Raw genomic sequence first — 14,388 nt, forward strand, 5'->3', positions numbered from 1 at the left:
TAAAACCATGCATTGTTTGGAGAAATGCTCCAAATTACCAGTCCCTGATTTTTCTCCTGAATGTGTTTATAAAACATTAATTAAGCTGGTCTAAGCTTGTACTGACCATAAAAATTTCATTGTATGAAAGAAAATAGAAGACATGCTGGCATTATATGATTAGCAGATCAAAATTTACATCCTTTTTACTTTTTCAAAACGTTTGTCAATGCATTGTTTTTCATAAGGTACTAATCAAAATAGCCTATATGCTTAATTATTAGATATTTTAGGCAGCTAGGGGTTAAAGTGCCCCAAAAGTTAAATTGCTTCATGACATCAAAAGTTAAACAAAAAGTGGATATTGTGCATGTTTTGTATCACTGACAATTTAAAAGTTTGAATTTTCTGTGAATGTAAGTAATTTACAATGTAATATATACAAAAACTTAATATCAAATTTGAATTATTATTTATCAAGTTTAGTTTTGAAGTGGGTGGATACATACTTATGAAAAAAAACCAACGTTTTGTATTAATTTCTATGTTTAAAAACCCCCAAAAGTAATGGTAATGGTAATGCATTACTTTAAGAAAATAGTGTAATGGTAATGGTAATTTAATGCCCAAATTGTAGAAGTAATGGTAATGTAATGCATTACTTTACAATGTAATTCGCCCCAAGCCTGGTGTGAATCGATATTTTAGGTTGAAATAAAATAAAGAAATGTTTTTATACACAGAAAGACCAGTGGGGGTACAACATAAACAAACCGGAGTGGCATACCTTTCTCCCTTATAATGTATTGTGGAGTATTGTTTTGTGGAGCGATTATTTTGGGGTTTTGACGATTTTTTTCCATTGTAAAAAATTATGATAAATAAGTGTAATAAAAATAATTTGTGAAAAGATGTCAAGAACGCCCCGGAGTTGAATATGCGGAGGGGGTCCTATCCACAAGTACCTATGGTTACTGACGTTGCAATGAAGTTAATACGTGGTATTTATTTTCACTTCTTCCTCATGTTTCATAAGATCTGTCATGTTCTTTTACATACTTTTGACTGCCATTTTTTTTACAAAACAAAGTATACTTCTTTACATTGATTCAAGTCGTTGTTTTCAATTTTTTTGTAAATTTCAGATGCAGGTGAACTTTGAGTAAGCACCATAGAGAATTAGGACATCATACGTGTGTGGCGTAATGTACTTTGAACAATATTGAAGTCTGAGCATTTCTTCATCTAATTTCCTGATAGAAAATGAAGAACACATGGGTTTCCCTCTTTTCTATTGTGACATTCGCTTTAATTAAAGACAAAGAAATCTTTGCATTCAAACATTCGTCTATGTTATCAAACATCTTTCCTGTCACAAAACCAACTGATAAAAAACAGGTAAATTAAAAACGTTAAAGGACGTTAACAATATTATAGCAGGATTAACTAATGATTTTTTTTCGGGCACAATAAAGCCAAAACTCTACCTTCTTCATTATCATTGATAGAAATTAGGTTTCAAAAGAAAATTAAAAATTGTTTTTAAACTCTTTTTATAAAGACACGAGAGGGAGAAGGACTAATAAAAAAGTATTTTAAAATGAAAAAAATAATTTGCAAATAAAAAACAGATTAAACTCATTAGAAGTTTTTGATATCTTATCTTAATCTAAAGACAGATCATACAAACATCCTTTTCATCGAAAATAGTGAAATAACCAAAGAAACGTAAATAAATAAAATAAATAATTGTTACCGCAAAGATTATTTTTATTTCACAATTTGCATATTTATTCAGTGACAGTAAATCACTATTAACAGACGGCCAGGTAAGGAATTTCATCGTACAGAATTCTTTGATATTTATATTTAGAAAAAGATGATGCAGAATTATGAGTAGACAATCTATGTTTATTTTTGATTCCGGTACAGTAATAAAAAGGAAATTAAAAGGTACATATATAAAATAAAGCAACAATTTTCTACGCATTTCTCTTGGACATCTGCCGGAATAATAATAGAAATAGTTTCAAAGTAAACTCCTTAATTTGAAAAACACATGGTTACCTTATCTTAGTATATCTTGTGGTTTCTCTCGTAATTAATTGTTGATAATTCCTTTTTTGTCTGCCTATATCTTTTAGTATGAATTATTTACACCTTCTCTTAAGTAATCAAATTTATAATTTTTCTGTCCACAAAATGACGATTCATCGGTTTTGTAACATTTTGCCATTAGTGAGTTTCCTCTTTTTGTGCTTAGTCATCGACATTTAAATCTAGAGATGATTCTCCAAGTAATTGTAATCATAAGTAGTCCTATCCTGTTTCTTGCTACAAGTACAATGTTTGTGAGTGTGAATTGCCATTTCATTGGAAAGTGATTCAACGAAAATATTTTGCATCAGTAAACCCTGACTGTTCTTACTCGGTTTTCACTTGCAAAATTAAGTCTGAACTATTTTCTTCCTCAAGTCTTCCATTAAAAAAATAAATAATCGTAGGGAAAAATGCATATTAAGGTCTACCCATTCATTACACAAAGAATAGTTATTTTAGTTCTAGTAAACACTGAATAACGTATTACTGTAACAACAAAAAATGTTTGCTGTATTTGTATCTCTTTCAGCAATGTCAATACTAGTATTGACATTGCTGAAAGAGATACAAATACAGCAAACATTTTTTGTTGTTTTATCTCTTATATATGAGTAATATCTAATTGTCCTCAGCGTTTTTTCTACGAATCACATTTTAATTTTACACACATCTCAATCAAATATAAATCCTTTGTGATAAAATTATGAAAATGAAATCAAATTAATAGCCATTCTCTGTAACCACTTAAACTTCGTTGCCACGCATGGTCACCGATTTTGATGAAACTTCACCCTTGCTTAGTACTTGACACCAGAAACAAATATCAAACAAAATTTCGTTGCTATGTGTCTCGGTTGCTATGGCAACAGCCGGAAAAGTTTGAAAAATCGAGATTTTCAGCCACTTTAAGTCTTGACTGTGGCTTAATAAAAACTAGAAAAAGCAAACAAAGCATTCTCACAAAAACATGACACCTTGATGTCACTTATACTGTAAAGAAACTGTTTAGAATATATCTCTAAGTAAGTGGTAACCAAGGGTACATTTGGAATACATTTAAAATGCTGAAATGTGCTGAAAAACACTCCGTATTCACTAATGGTAGGTGTTACATGCTCAAACTCAATCAACGACTTAAGAAAAACAATGAAAATGTTTGACCTTAAGTTTATAAGTATAAGCAATATTATTCTATAAACAACTTTTATGGTTGCCATGGTAACACAGTGTAACCATGCAAAACCAGTAACTAAGTTTGGGTTAATGCTACTGTCTTGAGGAAAAACATGAAAATTCAAGACTGGCAAATATGCATCATTAAGGACCTTGCAACACCAAAACTATAACAAAAATTGGGTATAATTGCTACTTTGTAGTGTTACCATGGAAACAAAGTACCAGTGCTTAAAAGTGAATTATTTTTCGCTGCATTAAGAATTAAATTGCCATTTAATCAAGAAACAAATTAAAGGAGTCAGCTTGAGTAGTACTTGTCTGTTAGAACTGAAGTTGAATATCACATATTGATAAAATTTGATGAATAAAACAACACTGTTGCTATGGTTACCAAGAAGGGAAAATGTCTGATTTTTTTAACTTTATATCAACATTAAACCCTGTTTGCCAGCTTCTTGCATCCACTTAGAGATTGGATGATAGTCAAAATTAAAAGTCAAGTTAGCTGTTAATAAATATCAATCATAAAAGTTTTGGGAATCTACATTTAAGGGTACGTATCCAAGGAAAGAAAATATTTTTCAGGTTTTTAAGCATATATTTTCTGCTTATTTCCATAGCAACGCTCTATTTAAAGAATTTAATCTGAATTTTTTCAAATGGGAAAACTTGGAGCACACTAACATCTTATAAAATTGGTCATTAGTTATGAGGAAATGTGCTTTTTTTAAAAGATAGGATCAGATTTAAACATACATAGTGTTACTTTGAAGGCTCTCTGTGGTATAAAAACCTTGGCAACCATTGCCAACCAAAATGAAAATCATATTTTGTTCTTTGTATATGTTTCAAGGCTCTTTTTTCTATTATTTGGTCACATTTCATCCTATAATTGCTTTTTATTTTTACGTGTATGACTTTATAAAATTCAATGAATATTTTTTTTACTTTTGAATACTTTGTTACCATAGTAACGTATGTAATAGTTGATTTACCGAACATGTTTATCATGCATTTGAGACATCTGACCTTCAACTTTTGGAAACAGTCATTGCCAATTATTTGCTTTGCCGCAAATGTTAACTATGGGGCTCTAAACATGTTAAAAAATGCCATTTTTCGAACTTTAAGACATGTTGCCATGGTAACTATAAAACATAGCAACCAATCTTTGCCTGATTTCAGTTTAGGGCATCAATGACTTTTATCATAGAGAGTTTGGAGAAATTCTGAGACTATGCGTGCCACAGCTCCTATATAAAATTTCAAATCATTACAGAGAATGGCTCTTAAAACTTTCACAAAATGAAGTGTTCGCACTACTTGTACAACATTACATAATTTAAGCTTCCTTGATGATTTTTTTTTCCATCCATATAAACATCTTTTACGGTTAAGTTACAGAATTATAGTAATATATCACTTAGTTTATACTCTTAAAACACAGAGAAGTTACGGAATTTTCTTACTATGAATAACAGAGTACAAAATCTTATATGGTTTTCCGTGACCATATTAATAGCCGTTTTGCAAATGGTTGTGGGGAAGACTGTTTCTTGTCGGTTTAGTAGTATTGAGTGTGATTGTTTTTCATACGAGAATGGAATTCGTGTGGATTGTTCACAACGGAATCTTACTGCAATACCAGTTATGAATGACAGCATCACTTGGTTAGACCTCAGTAAAAACAAGATCAGGACTATCGAGTCAAAGAGTATAAAACTTCCAGAAAAGATTATATCTCTCGACCTATCTGATAATAACTTTACGACTGTTGATGGAAATCCGTTCGAACATTTAGCAAGACTTCGGTTTCTGAACCTAGAGGGAAATCAGTTAAAATATTCAAATTTCGAGAACCTTTTTAAAGGACTGTCGGCGTTAGAAGTACTGAACATAAAAGGAAACAGTGGCAATCAATATAACATGGCCTTTCCAGGAGATGGTTTTGCAAATTTATCCTTTCTTTCAATAATAAAAATGAATGGGATAGCAAGTACAAAATTTGGAAAGAGTTTCTTGCGTTTAAGGAATCTTAAAGTTTTAGATATGTCGGGAAATGTAGGAACTTGTAATCTCAATCATATTGATTCGCAAATGTTTAAAAATGTTCCATTCCTTGAGGTTTTGGATATATCCTACTGCAATGTAAAGGATATTGATAAGGGAGCATTCAGCAACATGCTAGAATTACAACATCTTAATATTTCCTACAATCGCCAGCTAGGGTTTGCGTCCCTGCCAAATGTAACATATAATTTGAACAAAACTAGGATAAAATCTTTAAATATTAATGGAATTAATTGTGGAGCTGGAGTTGGAACAGAAATAAAATGTCATCATCTTCTTTCTCTCAAAGACACTAACCTTACCGAATTAAATGTTGCCAGTAACCGATTGGAAAATTTTGCTCGTGGAGTTTTACGAAATCTTCCAAAACCCTTAAGGATATTATCGGTGGCCGAAAACAAATTGACAACTGGGCAATATTATCTAGAATTTAGCACGCTTGAGAATTTGCGAGTATATAATGTGAGCTTTCAGAAGTATCCACCAAGGGACTTTGATGGTATTGGAAATGATTGTAGAGAAAAGACTGAATTTTGTAACGATGTTCTTTCCAGTTGCCAAGAAGTAACAAATCACCAAACTCCCAAAGACATCGGGACTAGTACGAACGTGACTGTTATGTTTCCAAGAAATCTTGAAGAAATATATGCTTACTCTAGTCGACTTTATTGGCAGGTTAATAAAAAGTTTATCTCTGCACCGAGTCTTCGCATTATAAATTTACGGAATAATTTCGTGTACTATTTGGAAGGCCCTCTCTATTTTCAACATACGAATACCAAAATAACATTGGACATTTCCAACAATTTTATCTCCCATTTTTCCCCATACATAATTAATGATGGAGGACAAGTCCTGAATTTAAATGTATCCCACAATGACATTGGCAAAGATCTGCAGAAGGATGTATTGGGAGAAACGTTCAAGTCTTTTTTATCCCTGGAGAACTTAGACATTTCGTTCTGTAGAATTTCCAAACTTCCAAACTTGCTGCTGAAAAATTCTTCGAGGTTAAAATATTTAAATATTAGTGACAACCAGATATCAAGATGGAATTTAAAAATTGATCATATGACAAATTTATTATTGATGGACCTATCAGATAATCGGATAAGATCTTTTGATGAAAAAACGCGCGAACATTTGGAGAATGCCTTTCAAAGATCTAAGTTAATCGTAGATCTTTCCGGTAATTTGTTAGGCTGTTCCTGTGATAATGAAAAATTTCTTAATTGGTTAAGGATCAATAGAGCCAATTTTGTAAATATTCAGCAATATCAGTGCTCGCCAGAAAAACTGAAATTTTCATTTGAAAATCTGGATCGGTCCATTTCTATTTTAGAGAAGAACTGTAGATCATTTTTGACTTGGTATATAGCAGGCTCTGTTTCACTTGCTGTATGTATAAGCTTGTTAACAGGAGTTTTGTTGGTTAGGAACAGGTGGAAGATTCGTTATGTTATTTACAAAACTAAACTAAAATTCCGAGTTGGGAACAAACATAATGTTTATAATTCTACTGATTTAAACTATGAATATGATGTCTTCCTATCTTATGCTGGCATGGAGAGAACATTTGTACGGAGAGATGTCATACCCCGGCTTGAAACCAACGCTGGATTACGACTTCTTGTAAGAGACAGGGATTATCTCCCAGGCTTGTCTAAAGTGGATTCTATTATGACTGGAATTCATGAAAGTAAAAAGGTTCTTTGTATTGTTTCCAAAAGATATTTAAAATCAAAATGGCGTGACTATGAGCTCAACATGGCTAAAGTGGAGGAAATCAAGGATCGTGGAAACACAGATTTTGTTATTTTGATCTTGTTACCGGAAGTGTACAACAGTGGATATCCCAGTAAAGTGATGAGTCTTGTGAAGAAGGACTGTTTTATTGAATATCCCGAAGAATCCTGTGCTTTTGATGACTTTTGGGAGAAACTGATCAAAATGTTAAAGAATGATTAATTTAAAAAAAAAAACTTGTGTATGGAATATATTATTTCAAAACACATTTTACTGCCACCACAACAAAAGATCCCTATGGCAATTTTTGTAGAACAGAGTGATAACGTCATAACATAATTTACGTTTTTACAAGTCCAGCTTTTATATTGGTTCTTGAACATTGTAATTTTATTTCATTTATTTATACTTAATTCTGACTTTTCAAGTTGACTCTTCTAGTCCACTGTTAATTTAAATGTAGACCTATTTAGAATTTGAGACCCCGTTTCATTGCTACATCTAGCTATTTCCCTATATATACGTCTCTAATCGATTTATTTCCAACATGTAATGTTAATCGAAGCATAGACATTTTAGTGTTTTTTTTAAATATCGAATGCGGATGAATAAATGTAATTTTGATATACTAATACGAGACAACGTGAAAGTTAGGTGTAAGACACGAGGGTTTTATCAAAATGTTGGAAAGGAAATCGTTTTTCTGTATGAGATCCGCTCCAGCATTCTCAACATTTACATCAATCACGTAAACATTGAAACATCGGTGCATCTTCCATAATGTTTTGTTCCGAAATGCTTTAATGCTAAAAAATGAATCTTGAAACATCTCTTCCAATAGAGAAGAAAAAGAATTCTTAAAAGTTTCCCAAATCTGGCAAAATAATGAACAAATGACAGAGGTGAAATTATTTTCAGAACTATAAATAAAAATAGGACAGGTACCTCTAACAATCGAAAAACTAAAGGGGTACCAGAGAGGGACATTCATTTGATTTTTTTCCTTTCAACTCATTATCTTCATAGATATATATTTGCTCCGGTAGCATAAAAAAAATATTTTAAAACTTATTTATCAGCAGTTCAAACGTTCTACCTTGTATTTGGAAAAAAATAATGAAAAGTATATTTTAACGCTTTGATCCTTAAAAGTATACACGCTATAACTTGCACCAGTTAAAATACGATTGGAAATTGATATAATTTGTTTTTCAATAAAAGTTACGAAAATACTGTTAACTAGAAACGATCTCGTTGCGAGCAACGAGAGGTCTTCCGTCCGATTCTGGAAAAAAAACTCGTAAAGTCGAGCTGAGAAGTGATTAAAAATTTTGGTCACAAATTGAATCCAGGTCGCCAGCGTGAAAATCCAATCTGCTTTTCCCCCTTTTATCCCCAAAGCGCTAACCATTACCCTATTGGGAGTACTGCTCTAAATGTACTTGTGTATACTTTTGCTACAGTACACCTGTCTAAGAATTATAAAAGACAGGCCATTATTCATAATTTCGCGCCAAACGCCACGTTAAATCTTCGCGCCTTTTCATTGGACTGATCTATTAAATAGGTGTGATAGCTTCAATGAAATTAAGAAAAAAGAATGTTCTCATAGCCTACATTTCAAGGTTTAGAAAATATTTTTAACACATAAAACACATTCTATAGAAAAGTAACACAAAAGCAGTGAAATGACTATAATTTAATTTTTTTTTTATTTCCCGTCTCAGAAATGTACTATGCCTCTCAGAAATGTACTATGCCGATTAGTTATACTTTCATAAAAAGGTTGAAATGTTTCGCCGAAAAACATGCCTCGCTCTACGACAGTCAAGGAATCAGATACCATTTATGTTCAATAACTTGATTCAGATCTTTGAGAAAAGAATGTTAATATAAACTCCATTAGACGATTTTATTAAAATGGTTTTCTTATTTCTGTCTTTTCTATTCGTTTAATATCACACAAGTGTGCATGGGAAAAACAGTGGTTATACGTTTTATACTTACTCTATACATGCATCGATATTGTTTCTTGAAAAACTATAACTTTTAACTATGATTTAAGATCTGTTTTTCCGTCTTGCAAAACAAATGATAATATAGGTATCTCTCATTTGCACACTTAGTCTTTTCTTTTTCTACTTTGAGAACCAACCAAAACCAGTTACAGAAGACATTTGAGAAGACCCTGGAATAAATCTTTAGTTTGACACAGAATTGTAACGTAATTACTACGTGATCTATTAACACGCAAACCATTAAGCTATTGGGAGCACTGCTCTAAATATACTTGTGTATAAATTTGCAACAGTACACCTGTCTAAGAATTACAAAAGGCGGGCCACTATTGATAATTACGCACCAAACGCCACGAGTAAATATTCGCGCCTTTTCTTTGGACTGATCTATTAAATAAGTGTGATAGCTTCAATGAAATTGAATAAATAAAACGTTCTTATGGCCTTTATTTTATTTCGACGTTAAGAAAGTATATTAAACACATTGTACACATTACATATCGTATTTAGCCCAGTTAAACTAAAGCAGTGAAACGAAAAATTAAGTTTTAAGATTGACACGTAATTACAACGTACTACTACGTGAAAGTCCAAGTAGTTTTTTATATTTCATGTATCCTTATGTCTGAATGGTTTAATCAAACGCTCAGTTGCCTCCATAAACCCCTACTGGAGAAATGGCGGAGTTGACAGAGGCAGACGCCATCTTGGGCCCGCTTCAGATTTTCAAATATTAATATCTAGAGTTCAGATTAACCAATATTCAAACAACTTATATAGTGAGCATCAATAGAAGGGTCTCTATTAGTATTCCAAAAATAAATAAAAAATATAGAAAAACAAAAAAGTTAGAAAATACAATTTTTTTAATTCGTTTCTCCTAACGACAGGAAGTAACGACGACGAACGAAAGGTCGCGTCCTGGATAGTATATATCACGATCTATAATCCCTGAAAGTTTCACATTTATATCTTCTACCGTTCTTGAGATTAACCGTAGACAAAATCTCATTTTAAATTCAGAAAATGTCCCGTAACTTGGCACCAGAAGAGAATTTTCAAAAAATCTCTCGGAAAAAATAACTTCAGATAATAACACATAATTTCTGTAAATTACATGAAAATCCACCCAGTAGTCTTCGAGAAATCGCGTGCACAAAATTCGGTGTACGGAAAAATAATAATAATAATAATAACTAGATACGATCTCGTTGCGAGCAACGAGAGGTCTTCCGTCCGATTCAGGAAAAAAACTTGTAAAATCGAACTAAAAAGTGATTAAAAATTTTGATCACAAGGAGGAGTGAATCCAGGTCGCCAACGTGAAAGCGCCTTTTTTCTATTTTCTCCCCAACGCGCGAACCATTTAGCTATTGGGAATACTGCTTTAAATATACTTGTGTATACTTTTGCAACAGTACACCTGTCTAAGAATCATAAAAGGCGGGACACTATTCATAATTTCGTGTCATACGCCACGCGTAAATATTCGCACCTTTTCTTTGTACTGATCTATTAAAGAGGTGCAATAGCTTCAATGAAATTAATTAAATAAAACATTCTTATCACCTTTATTTTATTTCGGCGTTAGGAAAGTATATTTAACACATTGTACACATTACATACCGTATCTAGCCCAGTAACACTAAAGCAGTGATTGACACTGAATTGCAACGTACTTCTACGTGAGAGTCCAAGTAGTTTTTTGCATTTCATGTATCCTTATGTCAGAATGGTTTAATCAAACGCTCAGCTGCCTCCATAAGCCCCTACTCGCGAAATGTCGGAGTTGACAGAGACAGCCGCCATCTTGGGCCCGCTTCAGATTTTCAAATATTAATATCTAGAGCTCAGATTAACCAATATTAAAACAACTTATATAGTAAGCATCAATAGAAGTGTCTCTATTAATATTTCAAAAATAAATGAAAAATATTGAAAAACAAAGAAAGTTGAAAATTTGGACTTTTTGAATTGGCTTCCGGTAGCGACAGGAAGTACTGACAACGAACAAAAAGTTGCGTCCTGGAAAGTATTGATCATCATCTATAAACTCTGAAAGTTTCACATTGATATCTTTTACCGTTTTTGAGTTTAATCGTGGACAAAATGTCGTTTTAAAATCAGGAAAATGGTCCAAAACTTGGCACCAGAGAGGAATTTCCAAAAACTGTCTAGGAACTTTCAAGAGTATCTTACAACACATCTTTCCTGAAAATTTCATGTAATTCTATCCAGTAGTTGTCGAGAAATCGTGTCAGAAAAATAATAATAATAATAATAATAAGAAACAGAGCAATAACTATAAGGTCTTCCGTGAAGACGGAAGACCTTAATAATAATAAGAAACAATAGAATCACTATAAGGTCTTCCGTGAAGACGGAAGACCTTAATTACACCATTAAGATTAAACGCGTTACAAAGTTATCAAATTATAATTATTTATTATCCTACAAGGAAAGAAAAATAGCTATTTTTAAATAAATCCATCACGTGACGCCGTCGCTACTTTTAGAGTGTATTCGATTAAGACAACCCGTGTCGCACTAGTGTTAAATATGCGCATGCTCACTGATTGAACTCTAGTGATCTAAATAAAACATCTCGTGTTGAATAGTGTTTGTATAAATATGGCGGGGAAAACAGTATATTCCCTGTATATCTGGTTTGAACAGGACAAACAATTGATTAACAAACAATATCCAATAATTAAATAAAGAATAGCAGATAATTTAATACAATTCGTCAAAGCTGAATTTAATTGTTCAACAAAATGTATTTTTTACGGATATAACATGTATTTTATAGATTATTTATCCTTGCAATATTATTTAACAAGTCAATGCCTCCTCTTATTAAAATAAAAAAAAGTAGAATAAGAATGTCTTCCCTTACATACATGTCAATAGTATTAAATATAATAGTGACGTACCATCATTTTTGAAAGGGGGGGGGGGCAAGTCAGAGAAAAAAAAACGAAACTCGTATTTAGTTGGAGGAGGGGAATGTAGGTCCCACTTCCTTCAGTACCAAATTTTATTTATACAAGACGACTTTACCCTTGCTTGGCTTTACTGTAACAGAAAGGGGGAGGAAGCTATCAGTGGTCTTTCAATGAAGATGATTTAAAAGTAAAGAGATGTTTGGAAAAAAGTGTGGGGAGCGCTTCCACGAGCTGCTACGTGCCTGTACCCCCCCCCCCCCGTAACATTTTGGCACGGGGTATAATAATTGGTCAGAAAAGTACCATAGCTGGCATTTTTTCATTAATAAAGTGTTAGTCATAGGATGTGAGAGACATATACTTTTACGAAAAAATGTGACGCCAGTTGGAAAGAAAACTTGAGCTAATGTGTTTTTCATGGTCTTATATGACTGTGGATTTTAATTTTGAGTCTGTAAAAATAATGTTCAATATTTCAACTAAAAATTTTTTTTTTGGAAAAAATACGCATGAAATTGTTCAAAAATTATTACGGTTGTAATTAAAGGCTGAAAAGGTAATTTCTATAGATTTTGTTGATAAACATAGATTCACGTCGGTAAACTATAATTTACGATCGTTAATTATAGTTAAGAGTTGTAAGCTATAGTTTACAATCTTGAAACTGTATTTATCAGATAACGTATGTTTTGCAATCGCAAATGATTGTGTTAAGTATAGTTTACGGTTGTGAAACATCGATTATCGCGTTAACTATAGTTTACAGATGTAAAATATAGATTAACGTCGTTAACTAAACGTCGTAAACCTAGTTTATCGACTGTGAAACTATGATTTTTTCCTTTTTGTGAATTTGGCGTGCCATATCTATATTTATATAATAGTGTTGTGTTTTGCGTGCACTATGCCTAAAGTAGTCAGAGTTTGACACATGGTGCACGAGCCGGAGGCGAGTGCACTATGTGTCAAACCCTGACTACTATTTAGGCATAGTGCACGCAAAACACAACACTATTGTTATTATTATGCTGACTGTTGTTACTGTATAAAAACGGCAATATTTTCTTCTTTCCCAGTGTTTCATCACCTGTAACATTCATCTATTCTATTATGACGTCACCTAATGCAACATGTACGTCATAATCTTTTTCTTAAATTTTGATCGTTCCATGCTGTAGGTATAATCTACATATAGTGTTAGAGAATATTATTTGAGTGAAGGAAGGGGGGTTGCAGGGAACTATTTTAGAAGAATTTTTCTGTTTATTTTTAATCTTAAGTGTAAAATATTTGAAACTAATTTTATATATATTATAGTACAATACTATTGATAACGGCGTCTGTGGCGTAATCGGTAGCGCGTCGGACTGACAATCGTGGGGTCGTGAGTTCGCTCCCCGGTATGGGCGTTGTCGGATTTTCCTCAAAAATGGAAGCCGTGCACTATTTCGGCATAGTATGCTTACGCTATATAAATCCTTTTATTACATACTTAGTAATAAATACAGGTTTTTTGCATATGCGATATGGCTGACGTCACAATAGCCGTATCAACCCTGTAGGGCTGATATGGATTTGCGGGGCTGATATCCGTATCAGCCCTGCAAATCCATATCAGCCCTGCAGGGCTGATACGGCTATTGTGACGTCAATATCACACCCTTAGTAAATTAAACCACAATAACAGTACTTGTGATCATACACAATTTTTGGTGGGTTCATATTCTCTTAATTTTAACTTTTTGAAAATAAGGTTAATCTTATTTTACAAATACATGTAATACTATAGAATATTTTTAAATTACGGATCAAGTGCATTGAAATAGAAGTAGAGACAAACCCAAATCGTATGAGACATTAGACTATGTACATGTATGTAAGAAGTCCATGCATGATTATTTACTTCTCAACTAAATGTGTTCTGTATTTTATTACTAAGTATGTAATAAATATAATAAAACATACCCTTTTCCACATCACATCCTGTATCAGCCCTCGACCAATATCAGCCCTCGGGCCTTCGGCCCTCTGGCTGATATTGGTGTCTCGGGCTGATACAGGATGTGATATGGAAAAGGGTATGTATTATTCTCTATAGAACACTATGCGAGAATAGTAGGGTATGGGTTATATAGAGACAAACTGACAGGAAGCATAATAAATACTTATAACATTTATTGTAAACAAAGAACTGGTTGGTTCTGGGGACCCGACATCCATATTTATAAGATTACATTGTAATATATAGAGGATATCTATATTGTGTGATTTGATATTGGCTTTATCCAACGAGTTGAAATGGTGTATATATTCGCGAGGCTTGCCGAGCGAATATACACCATTTCAACGAGTTG

The 14,388-nt window shown here is 32.8% G+C and overlaps 1 protein-coding gene across 1 annotated transcript; it reads left to right on the forward strand.

The window, feature by feature from the left end:
* Nucleotides 1–4,756: 4,756 nt before the first annotated feature.
* LOC134252975 (toll-like receptor 4) lies at nt 4,757–8,241 on the forward strand. Its single transcript, XM_062735503.1, has one exon. It carries the CDS (start codon nt 4,789–4,791, stop codon nt 7,291–7,293), a length of 2,505 nt encoding a protein of 834 aa, XP_062591487.1. The 5' UTR covers nt 4,757–4,788; the 3' UTR covers nt 7,294–8,241.
* The last annotated feature ends 6,147 nt before the right edge of the window (nt 8,242–14,388 follow it).

The sequence above is a fragment of the Saccostrea cucullata genome, unplaced genomic scaffold (genome assembly GCF_032062105.1).
Source record: "Saccostrea cucullata isolate Sc308-1 unplaced genomic scaffold, CSIRO_AGI_Scuc_v1 ctg6757, whole genome shotgun sequence".
Taxonomy (NCBI): domain Eukaryota; kingdom Metazoa; phylum Mollusca; class Bivalvia; order Ostreida; family Ostreidae; genus Saccostrea; species Saccostrea cuccullata.

Bases quoted from the DNA above. Each gene is read 5' to 3' on its own strand.
- LOC134252975 (XM_062735503.1), top strand. From the start codon at position 4,789: ATGGTTGTGGGGAAGACTGTTTCTTGTCGGTTTAGTAGTATTGAGTGT.